This window comes from Triticum urartu, chromosome 4A (genome assembly GCF_056163025.1).
Source record: "Triticum urartu cultivar PI428250 chromosome 4A, HENAU_Tu73, whole genome shotgun sequence".
Taxonomy (NCBI): Eukaryota; Viridiplantae; Streptophyta; class Magnoliopsida; order Poales; family Poaceae; genus Triticum; species Triticum urartu.
This window is the reverse complement of record NC_141876.1, coordinates 423,340,479-423,353,269: the sequence shown is the minus strand read 5'-3', so window position 1 is coordinate 423,353,269 and position 12,791 is coordinate 423,340,479. Positions and strand designations below refer to the sequence as shown.

Here is a 12,791-nt window from a genome sequence, read left to right as displayed (position 1 = left end):
GGAAAGGCGGCGACAGTGCGCGAGAGCTCGGTGGTGATCGCAGCGGCCACCTCGTTGCCGCATTGGATGGCGACGACAACGCACTTGGAGAAGTTGGTGCGCAAGCTGGATGCATCTCCGAAGACACGCAGTAGCTCTCGGATGGAGGCTAGCTCGGGGGGGGGGGGTCGGGGTGGCAGAAAATGACGACATCGTCGGCAAAGAGAGAGAGATGCTCGAGGTGGCATGCCGGGCGGTCAGCCGCTGCAGAATGCCCACGGAAACAGCATGCTGCAGTTGTGAGTTGAGCGAGTCGATGACGATTGCGAAGATCGTGGGAGAGATAGGGGCGCCTTGACGAAGCCCGCAGGCATGGTCCACCGGCGGCCCAGGATTGACGTTGATGAGGACGCGCGTGGAGGCCGTGGACGTGAGGATGGAGATCCACTCGCACCATCGTAGGCCAAAGCCAAGGTGGGTCAATGTCTCCAGCAGGAAGGACTAGGCGACGGTGTCGAAAGCCTTCGCGATGTCGAGCTTGAGGAGGACACGCGGGGCCTTGATGTTGTGGAGTAATCTTGCCGTCTGTTGCACAAGGAGGAAGTTATCATGTACACATCTGCCAGCGATGAACTTGTGTAAACACATTGGGCATCTCAAAATAAAAATAAAATGAGGATTGAACTTGTGTTCAGATTCCTATGAATGGGGATCATGGGAATGGATTCCATAGTAATTTGATGGGCTTGATCCGATGATCCAAAGGACTTCCATAAGAAGAAACCTCTAAAATTCGAATGGAATTCCTTTAATCCAAAATTGGTGGGAAGCTAGTTAGATCTAGGGATATTTCCAACTCCCCAGCAAAACACACAAATTAAGTGAATAATTGAACCAAAATCATGGTGTGAGTTTAAAACCTTTTTAGAAACTTTGGTGAAGCTTCAACTAACCTTTTTGGAATCTTAATTGTTTCTAAACGGTATGTCATACACGGATCTTGTTTGGAAAATGAGTTAAACTATAAGAAATTTAATTTCCACATTTATGAAACTTCGATAAAAATCTAGTTGAGGAGAAAGATGGAGAGAGGCTATTTGTGAAAACTTAATTAACAACTGATACATTTTTTTCTTTTGCCAAATAAATAACACATACGGAAAAAGACTTTCACCCCCTTTAGGCCTTGTTCGGTTAGGCAGGGTTTAAAGAGGTTTGAAAGGGATTAAATCCCTTGCAAGTCAAAATCCTTGTCAAACCTCCCCAATCCCCTTTAATCCATGTGGCAAGGTGATTAACCGAACATGGCCATGTATATAAAGCAATGACCACCGAACTAATTTATCCATTCAACACGACACCACACACACCAAAGGCAAGATACATATGTGTTAAGGTTCAGCAACACCACCCCATACAACTTCAAGTGGAGCAACATATGGACAATAAGCACGACTATGGAGACGATGGAGCTCTAAACCAGGAACAAGCATTCGCAAAGAGACGAAGCTAAGCGTCGACATACCATGAGCTCCAAGGCGGTGCCTTCATGAGGGGCATGATGTCAGTGCCGCCACCGCCCGACCCAAAGGATCAAGATATTCATCTATTGGGACACGAAGGAAAAAGAGCAATCACGACGAAGCCTTCAAGAAGGGGCGACGCCCAAGGACGTTGCCATCATCAGTCTGGCCAGAGGTGAACAAGGTTTTCACCCCAACACACACTCCTCCTTCGACTTGGGTGCAGCTAGCAACTCACCTGCCGCACCACCGACATAGTACGCCCACCATGAGTCCCGATGCCGCCGACACGGCCATGGCCACCGAACAACACCCGAGTCATGAGCTCCGCCCACGAGCCCACGACTCTCACCATTAGGGTCGTCGCCGTACAAACGGGTGCCCCAGATCCCCACACAAATCACGAACCTTGCATCGCCTGGCAATCCCCGACTGCCGACGGAGTCGACAACGCCTTCCTAGACTGAGGCCAATCGCCAAGAGGAGCCATGCTGGGAAAGGGGAGAGGAAGGATAGGACCACGTCCAAGACCAGCACACCCATGCGCCAGCAACGAGCAACTCGACCCAGTCAGCACCACCCATCCCTCCTGTCGTTCTCCCCACACGCACTCCTTGTGCCGCCCTACCAACTGCTCTCCTCTAGATCCGCACGAGGGCAAACCTAGCTGCCCGCCAACGATGAGGGGCACCGGGCCGAACGCAGCCAACCGTTGAAGATGGCCTCTAGGAGCACTACCACGGGCTGCCCGTGGACGAACAAATGCTGGAAGTGCAACCAACCATCTTCACCGCCACCCCGCTCCGCATCATGACTCCGCAACACCGTCGCCAAGCACCCATGTCGTTGTGAGGGCCACCACTGCCCTGCTTCAGAGCACACCCCCGCTCAGTGACCGAGCCTGGCCGATGCCGCAACCTCGCGCTAGCTGACGACGTCAAGACGTTAAATCCAGAAGAAACTGACCGGAGCCAGGCGACACATGACACCGCCAGATCCCCGCATCGTCCAGCCCTTCTCGCCCAGCCTGATGCTCTGCAGGCTGCAGCTCTGCGCTAAGCTCGATCGCGCACCGCCGTGCTTCGGATCAGTGCCGCACCGTTGCGCGGGATCACTTGCCCGCGCCCACAAGCAAGAAGGTGAAAGGGCCCCGCCGCCGCCAACACCCATCGGGCTTGCGGTGGCGAGGAAAGGGAAAGGAAGGAGGGAGGACACGTGCCGGCGGATAGGGTTACGCCAGGGCAGATGGGGAAAATGTTTCGGTTTCAAATACCGCGTATTGATTATTCACTGATTGTCCGGGTCCTATGGCATCGTAACTACGTACGCCGGCATCGCGCTCCGCGTCCGCTGGCTCTGGCTCCAGCGCACGGATGAGGCGAGGTCGTGGCAACACCTTCACCTCCCCTCCGATCCCGAGGTGGCCGTCGTGTTCCGGGCTTCCACCACTTGGGCCGTGGGGCACGGCTCGTCCTGCAGATTCTGGCTGGACCACTGGATCAATGGGCGCACGGCGGCGGAGATCGCCCCCCTCATCTTCGACCTTGTCCCGTGCGGTCGCCGCAAGAACCGCTTGGTGCGTGATGGCCTTCACCAGCGGACCTGGGTCCAGGACATTCAGGGCGCTCTTGGCCTTTGGCGCTGCTGCAGTACGTGGAGCTGTGGAGGCAAGTGCAGCTCGTCCAGCTCTCTGATGCTCCCGATGCGATCCGCTGGCGCTGGACGAAGTCTGGCCACTACTCGGCCAAGTCCTACTATGAGCAGCTATTTGTCGGCTCGATCCGCGACCCCCACTGGCGCCCCATCTGGAGGTCTTGGGCGCCCACCCGCGTGAAGATTTTCCTCTGGCTCGCCGCCCTTGATCGCTGCTGGACGGCTGCTAGGTTGGCTCGCCACAACCTCCCGCACGCCGACTCATGCCTTCTCTATGATCAGGACATCGAATGCATCCAGCACATCATCGCTCGCTGCCCCTTCTCGTGACAAGTTTGGTTCGACACCCTCTCCTGGTGCCGACTTCCCATCCCACCACCGGACCCTGGAGCAGATTTTCTCTCTTGGTGGGAGCACTCCCGCAATTCCCTTCCCGCGAGCGCGCGAAAAGGCTTCAACTCCCTTGTGATGCTCACGGCTTGGGAGCTATGGAAGCATCGGAACGGCTGCGTCTTCGACGGTCTCCGTCCCTCCACGACCAACCTTTTCGAGACGATTCGCCATGAGGCATTGCTCTGGGCTTCCGCCGGAGCCAACGGTTTGCACAACATTGTAGGCATAGGCTAATTCTTTTTTGCTTTGGGTCGAGCAGCCCCAGCTCCTGCTGCTCTGGCATTGCGCTTAGCGCCGTTCTCTCGTGTACGCCCCATAGTGTAATGCCCTACCTTGTATTCTCTTCTATCTATCAATGAAAGATACGCAGACTTTGCGTATTTGCGAAAAGTAACTACCTACGCGGTACCGTTTGCCATTCAAAGGTTATCTACAATGTGAGGAGGACCACGAAACAAAAGAAGAAGAGCAGATCTGTGCACCCCCTCTGGATCAAAAAGCACTGCCATCTCCGCCGCCGTCTACTGGCGTATATTTCGCCTTGCTATTTCTTTTTCTCCATTTGAGTAACATGTTTTCTTGTATACTCAGGTGGCACAAATGTATTCCACACCAACCGTACGCAGGCAATTAGCACCAAGTACCAGCAGAGCTTTAAGTGACTATCCCAGATTTTCTGTGTGTCTCACCCAAGTGAGAAGGCATTAATTTTCCGTCGACAGTCAGGTGCCAAAAAAAAAACTGCCTACTCCTCTTTGGATTGTATTTTTAACTCTTGAAGAATTCTACGTCATAAGAATATTATGTCGCAAGGACCTTGGGTCATACTATGCCGAACTTCTTAAATTCGCATAAAAAATCCACATTCATTCTTATGTTCATGTTTTTTGAAAGAATCAGGTCTATTATAAAAGTTCATCGAAAGTAAAAAGTATCACAAACATAATAAAAAATACATCAAGACTCGAGACCACTGAACGACCACTACAGCCGTAAGAACGAGTCGTTGCTCCCCTATCGAAGCCGGTTTGAGCTTGTCGACGACAACCGAGACGTCCTCGTCACGCGCCTCTTATGTCCATCTTATCATAAAGTAAAAAAAATAAGCTGAAACATGATTATACATTTCCATGAAATTTTAGCATGGCCTGAGAGCAAGTGCACCTTGCCTTTTCGCTGCCACGAGCATGGAAGGAAGCAGAGCAAGAAGCCTCCGGCTCCCCGATCCAGTTGGTGGACAGTGAGCCACAAAGTCCTAACCCGGTGGACCTCATAATTAGCTGCTTGCTTACACCGAGTGTCACACATGCAAAATGGATAGACCAAAAGCAAAGAAAATTCATTACTATACACTCAACCAGCACGGCAGCACAGAGGAGAAAAAAAAAGAAGCCAAAAATCCAAAAGAGTCACATGACTAATGGGGGCGGCATCACTGCTGTCATTTGCCAATACCGCCCCCTTTATATTCAATCCCCCAACTCCTCCCACCTCCCCCATCCATCCCACCTCTTCTCCTCTCCCAACTCAAAGGCAAGCGCAGACCCAGCTCAGCTCAGGCAACAACAATCAGATCACAGGCTGCCTAATCCTGCTCTTCGTTGGCGGTTTCTGTGCAGCCCGCCGAGCTCTTGCGAGAATATTGCAATGGCGTCCACGTCGAGCTCGACGGCGGTGGACGAGAGGGAGCGGAAGCGGAAGAGGGCGGCCGGGGGAGAGTCCACAGCGTCCGCCGGCCCGGGGACGGAGGCGCAGCCTTCCAAGTGGCGGACGCGGCGCGAGCACGAGATCTACTCGTCCAAGCTCTTCGAGGCGCTCCGCCTTGTCCGAGGCGGGTCATCGTCCGCGTCGACGGCGCCGGCGCGTGGCCGGGCCGTGCGGGAGGCGGCCGACCGCGCGCTCGCGGTGGCGGCCCGGGGGCGCTCGCGCTGGAGCCGCGCCATACTCGCCTCTCGCCGCCGCCGCCTCCAGGCCGCCCACCGCGCGCGCCTCCGTGCCCCAGCCACACCGCCCGCGCGCCACCCCTCCGTCGCTGCCGCCGCACAGCCGCAGCCGGGGAAGGCACCGGCGCTGGCGAAGAAGGCCAAGGTGCTCGGGCGGCTGGTTCCCGGCTGCCACAAGCTGCCGTTCCCGGCGCTGCTCAGCGAGGCCTCCGACTACATCAAGGCGCTGGAGATGCAGGTGCGCGCCATGACCGCTCTAGCCGAGGTCCTGGCGAGCGTCTCCTCGTCGGCAGCCTCCGGCAGCTCCTCGCCGGCATGACCCACGCTTCGTGCATGATTCGTGTATTCGTTGTAAATTTCACCCCATCTTCCTCGTGGGTTGGATTAGTTAGCCTCTCCTCTCTAGTTGTCCTCTTGTTTCTCAGGTTGGTTGAGCGGTTAGTGGTGTGTTGGTGATAATGATGGCACTCTGGTGATTTAAACCGTGCTGTAATGCCCCTCTCTCTCTCTCTCTCTCTCTCTCTCTCTCTCTCTCTCGCTGTCTAGTTGTGGAGGCACATTCGTTTTGTTCCATTCTCTTCTCGCTTGGCTTTCTCCTCTCCTCGGGATTCTTTCGTGTGTTTGTTTCTTTTGTTCTCTTTCGATCCCTTCTCTGATAAATGTAACAGGCATGCATGGAGAAATGTTCAGAGCGCTCCCTTGGTCGAGTACCGTGTGTTGTTTCCTGCGCGCGGTGCATGCATGCCTCTCTTGCTTTCTTTCGGTCCATGGGAAAGCGCGCTTAACCTCCGGGTGTAGTACAGTATGTAACCTTCATCATCTCCTAATCATTCTTACCGCCTGATCCTCTGCAACACAAGCCTGAATGAAATGATGCCATGGGTTCTCTGTTCCATCTCGGTCGGTAAATCATGTGTCCTGGATCCCAATCGTGACGCCCGAGCTGCAATGCACTATCAAAATCTCTCAAACCGCGACCGACTTGGCACTCATCGATACTACAGTTGTGCTGGTGCTCGATAGCGGCAGCAGAATTTCTCCGTCCATGGCGAGGGGCCTGGGCTTGGCGTTCCTGGGAAAAGATAAGAGCTCGCTAGAGGGAGGGATGGATGGAGCAGTCCATTGTTTATTTCGAAACAGGGAACGGGGAGTGTGGGGGAACGTGGGGGGAATAAATGGCACGTGGTCGATCTGAGCGGCACGCCGGATTAAACTCAGTGGGGACCAATGCGCGCGGTAAAAAAACATCTCTCGGCCGCGCAGTCGGGACAGAAGAGTCCGTGCCCGTTTTTCACTCGCGTCGCCCTCACTGGCCCCACGCCGTTACAGGCCGCTGGCCCTGCCACGGTGCCGGATGGAGGAGGGAGGGAGGGAGCCAAAGTACGGCCCTGCCCCTGCGCTAGGCGACAGGAGGAGCGGCTCCCGCCGGTGCAACGTCGCGCCCGAGCCTGCCTGCGGAGCTGAGCTGGGTTTTAATGGAGCCGCGGGCCTGCCCTGCAAGAACGGCGTCGTGTCGCTCGGGCCCGGGCTGGGCCGGGCCGGGCCTCGCGTGTCATCGGGGGCTGAGGCGTCCACGTGGGCCGTACGGGTGGCAGGGATGGGCGGTGTGATGTGGCGCGGCCATGATTGGTCCGTCGCCATCGGCGTTCAGGTGGGGTGGGGGCGTGGCCTGCTGGTTGCTGCACGGGGCTGGCTGTGCTTGTGTGCGTGCCAGGGGCTACGTGACAATCCGTATGTATCGTGTCTCTCATGTGCCGCCCTGTACATTTGTCCTCCATCTGCTTCCTGTATTGAGGTATTCAACTCATCTTTCTCGTCCAACCGTCCAAGTACCTATGCCATGCGTCATCTCAATCCGAAACTCAAAGCCTACGGTACGAAGAAAAGCTATCGGACGAATGCCAGATTTTTCAGACTTTCCAGTGAACATGTTTATTGCCGTTGGATGAGGCCACATATCTTGAAGCAAGGGAGGGAATACACCTCATCAGCTCTAAAAATCGTTCTCTGGAACAGAACATGGGCACGGACGCTCTTCTTTTACAGCCGGCCTCCATGCCACAATAACCCTACCTGCACAACGTACCGGGCACCGCGAGCTTCCATTTTTTTATTTTTTTAGGGACGCGAGCTTCCATTCGGCATCCCAGCTCCTTCCCCTTTTCTCTTTTTTACGTCGCAATTCTCACAATTTTTAAAAACAATCATACGTGGAGTTCATGTGGCAAAAATATCTCCCTATTTTCCTTTATACGTGGCAATTTTCACAATGTTCTAAAATAATCATTTTGTGGTGGGCATGTGGCAAATATAAGAAAATTTTCATTTCTCATACCATGGTTTTTTTTAGTAAATGTTAATTGGAGCATGGCAAATTTAGTGCTTATGCGATGGCATTTTTTATTGAACAAATAATGGTAATTTTATGTTGCATACCATGGCATTTTATTATTATTAAATAAACCATGGTAATGTTATTGTAGGTACCATGGCAATTTTATCTTTAAGAGCATGTAAATTTCACTAATTACACCATGACTAATTTATTAATGATAGCATGGTAACTTTATTATCAAGTCCATGACAATTTTATTATAAATACCATGGCAACTTTCTAAATTAGACCATGTCAATTTTATTATTTAGAGCATGACAATTTTATTGTCGCATGCCAACTTTATTAATTAGAACATGGTAGTTTGATTGCACGTAGCATGTCCTTTAACAGCTAATTTGTTTTCGTTTTCATGACCATGGAAAATTTGTTGAGCTTGCTAAGGAAAATCTAACATACCATGATAAATTATTTTTTATATAATATTATATTTTTGACATGGCAAATTCTTGTCATCTCACAAGCACAATCTTTTTTTAACGCAGAATTTGCCACATGAACACCGCATAAATTTTATAATTTTGTCTTTTTGTTGTCAAGACCATGGAAAATTTGTTGAAACTTGCTAAGGAAAATCTATTTAACATATCATGGTAATTTTTTAAATAAAATATCATATTTATGGACACGGCAAATTCCTATCATCTCACAAGCACAATCTTTTTAAGGCACAAATTTGCCACGTGAACACTACATAAATTTTATAATTTTGCTAGCATTGTCTCTTAAAGTTGCCATCATGCCATTTATTTTTGGGTCAATTACATTCTAGTTCATCCCTAAACTCGATTCCACTACTCAGATTTGCCCTAATTCCCAAGCCTACTTACATTTGCTCCTCTTCCGTCTCGCTCCCTTACATGGATACCATTTGGTGCCATTTTTGTCTAGTCAAAGGGTGTTGACCGTCTGTGGGGCGTTTACTAGACATTTGTACCCCTATCATCATATGTAACTTATGTGTGGGACCCACCCAAAGAAGAAGAAGACTCTTTCTCTTCCTCTCTTTGTTCTTAGTTACACATGGGACCGAACTAAAAAACAAAACTCCCAATTTCTCTCCCCCCTCTATATCTCTCACTAGACCACCCCGACGCCCTCCGCGAGCATGTGACCATAGAGCATGGTGGCGACGCTCGACTCACGAGGATGGCGGAGAACCCAACCTTGCTACTTGTGAGCTGCGTTGGGATTTTCTCAAAGAAGAGAGGATGATGCAGTACAGTAGAGATACGTATTTCCCTTAGTTAAGAACCAAGTTATAAATCCAGTAGGAGAACCACGCAATACCTCGTGAACAAAATCTACACACAAAATAACAAATACTTGCACCAAAAGCAAATAAGGGGTTGTCAATTGATAACCCACAAGTATAGGAGATCAATTGTAGCATTTCTCGATAACTAAGAGTGTTGAACCCAACGAGGAGCTAAAGGTAGAATTAATATTCCCTTCAAGTTCTATCAACCACCGATATAACTCTACGCACACTTAACGTTCTCTTTATTAAAACAATAATAAAACTAGAAGTACTTTGTAGGTGTAAAGGAATAGGTTTGCGAGATAATAAAGAACGTGAAAATAAAAGTTAGGTGCTGTTTTACTAGAAGTACAATTAGGTTAGGATAGCGAGTGTGGAAAAGTGATGGTAGGATTTGCAGAATTGTCCTCAAGAAATTGGCTAAGTTACTAGACCGATAGCAAATTTTTATGTGGGAGAAGCCACTACTAGCATGTCATCCCTTACTTGGAATTCTATGCATTTATGATTGCAACTATTAGCAAGTATCCGCAATACTAACATTCATTAAGGTGAAACCGAACCATAGAATTAAGATATATTCGTCCCCCTTCAATCCCGTATGAATCAATTTCTATGGTAGGAAGAAGTTTTCGTCACTCTTGCCCTCCAATGCATAGTCATATAAACATACCACTAACCCTATGATATGAGACATGCACACGCTCATATGATGGTACCGAAGGACACCAACATAATCACAAGCAAATTAGACCAATCATAGAAATTCATCAATTACCCCAGAGGACTACAAAAATCTACTCAAACATCATAGGATGGCAACACATCATTGGATAATAATATGAAACATAAAGCACCATGTTCAAGTAGAGGGTACATCGGGTACAGCGGGTTGTGGGAGAGTGGACCGCTGAATATAGATGTGGGAAGGTGATGGAGGTGTTGGTGAAGATGATAGAGTCATTGGAGCAGATCGCCGTCACACGATAATTGCCCCGACGGCGTTCCGGCGCCACCGGAAGAGAGGGGGAGAGAGCCTCCCCTCCAAATTTCTTCTTCCTTGGCCCCCCATAGATGGAGGAGGGTTTCCCCTATGGTCCTTGGCCTCCATGGCTCCTGGAGGGCAGGAGCCCCTCCGAGATTGTATCTCTCTCTCTCTCTCTCTCTCTCTCTCTGTTCTCTTCTGCTTTTGCGTTCTCGTTTTCTGACCCTTCACCATTTATTAAATTCCGGGAGATTCGTAACTCCGATTGGGCTGAAATTTTTAGGGGATTTTCTTCCAGATATTATATTTCTTGCTACGAAAGAAGGATACAAACCGCCTTACGGAGGAGCCACAAGCCTGCTGGGCATGACCCGGGTAGGGGGCCGCACCCTCTAGGCTTGTGGGCCCCTCGGGCATCGTCCCGTGTTGATTCTTTTTCCCAAAAATCACATATATTTCAAAATAAGTCTTCGTAAATCCTTATCGTGTTTGGAATTTGTTTGATATCGATATTCCTCGAAACAAAAAAACATGCAACAAACAAGAACTGGCACCGGGCACTGGATCAATATGTTAGTCCCAAAAATAATATAAAATGTCGCCAAAAGTTTGTGAAAGTTGTAGAATATTGGCATGAAACAATAAAAAAATTATAGATACGATGGAGACGTATCAGCATCCCCAAGATTAATTCATGCCCGTACTCGACTAGGTAAATGATAAAAAGATAATTTTTGATGTGGAATGCTACCTAGCAAAATCTTGATCAAATAATCTAGTCATGTCATGAATATTAAGATACGAGTGATTCAAAGCAATAGTTTGTAATTATATAAATACATTAATACTCAGGCATACCAACAAAAAATCATGCCTTTCAGAATAAAAATGCTAAAGAACGCTAACCCTACAAAATCATATACCCTTGTCATGCTCCATCTTCTTAACACAAAATATAAATCTTGTACAACCCCGATGTTAGCTAAGCAATTGGTTCAGACTTTTTAACGTGCTTAAGCTTTTTCAACCCCCACATAATACATGAGCGTGAGCCATAGACATAGCACTATAGGTGAAATAGAATGCGGTGGTAGGGTATAATATGGGGAAGTCAAAAACAAAGAAAGTCTTGCATCAACTAGGCGGATCTACGAGCTATGGAGATGCCCATCAATCGATATCAATGTGAGGAGTAGGGATTGCCATGCAACGGATGCACTAAGAGCTATAAGTGTATGAAAGCTCAAACTGAAAACTAAGTGGGTGTGCATCCAACTTGCTTGCTCTAGAAGACATTGGGCACTTGAGCAAGCCCATCATCGAAATATACAAGGCAAGTTCTATAATGAAAATTTAAGCCTAGTATATGAAAGTGACAACATAGGAGACTATATGAAAAACATGGTGCTACTTTGAAGCACAATTGTGGAAAAGGATAGTAACAATGCCCCTTCTCTCTTTTTCTACGATGTTTTTTGTTTTCTTCTCTCTTTTTTCTTTTTTGTTGGGCTCTTTTTTGCCTCTTTTTTTTTGTCTGGAGTCACATGCCGACTTGTGGGGGAATCATTGTCTCCCTCATCCTTTCCTCACTGGGACAATGCTCTAATAATGATGATCCTCACACTTTTATTTACTTACAACTTGGTATCTAGAACAATATGACTTTATATGAGTGTCTCTGGCAGTGTACCGGGATGTGCAATGATCTAGCATAACATGTACAAAAATGATGAATGGTGGCTGATCCACAAATACTATGTCAGCTATATGATCATGCAAAGCAATATAACAATGAATGCTTGATATGTCTCCAACGTATCTATAGTTTTTGACTATTCCATGCTATTATATTATCTGTTTTGCATGTTTTGGCATTAATATGCTGTTTTATATTATTTTTGGGACTAACCTATTAACCTTGAGCCCAGTGCCAGTTTTTGTTTTTTCCTTGTTTTTGAGCTTCACAGAAAAGTAATACCAAACAGAGTACAAACGGACTAAAACCTTCGCGATGATTTTTCTTGGACCCGAAGACACCCAGGAGACATGGAGTGCAAGTTAGAAGAGCCACGAGGCGGCCACAAGGGTGGAGGGTGCGCCTAGGGGGGTAGGGTGCGCCTAGGGGGGTAGGGTGCACCCCTGCCGTGTGGGCCCCTCAGTGACCCCTTGACCCAGATCTTCCTCCTATATATTCACATATATTCCCAAACCACCAGAGGCATCCACGAAAACACTTTTCCACCGCCACAACCTTCTGTTCTCGTGAGATCCCATCTAGGGACCTTTTCTGGCACCCTGCCGGAGGGGGATTCGATCATGGAGGGATTCTACATCAACTCTATTGCCCTTCCGATGAAGCGTGAATAGTTTACCTCAGACCTACGGGTCCGTAGCTAGTAGCTAGATGGCTTCTTCTCTCTCTTTGATTCTCAATACCATGTTCTCCTCGATGTTCTTGGAGATCTATCCTATGTAATCTTCTTTTGCGGTGTGTTTGTCGAGATCCGATGAATTGTGGATTTATGATCAGCCTATCTATGAATATTATCTGAATCTTCTTTGAATTCTTTTATGCATGATTTGATATCTTTGTAATTCTCTTTGAACTATCGGTTTGGTTTGGCCAACTAGATTGGTTTTTCTTGCAATATAAGTGCTT

General features: G+C 48.7%; 1 protein-coding gene across 1 annotated transcript; it reads left to right on the top strand.

Moving 5' to 3' along the window:
- Positions 1–5,025: 5,025 nt before the first annotated feature.
- Positions 5,026–6,198, top strand: LOC125553899 (transcription factor bHLH148). The gene has a single exon (XM_048717550.2). The coding sequence runs from the start codon at positions 5,196–5,198 to the stop codon at positions 5,808–5,810; it is 615 nt and encodes a 204-aa protein (XP_048573507.2). The 5' UTR covers positions 5,026–5,195; the 3' UTR covers positions 5,811–6,198.
- The last annotated feature ends 6,593 nt before the right edge of the window (positions 6,199–12,791 follow it).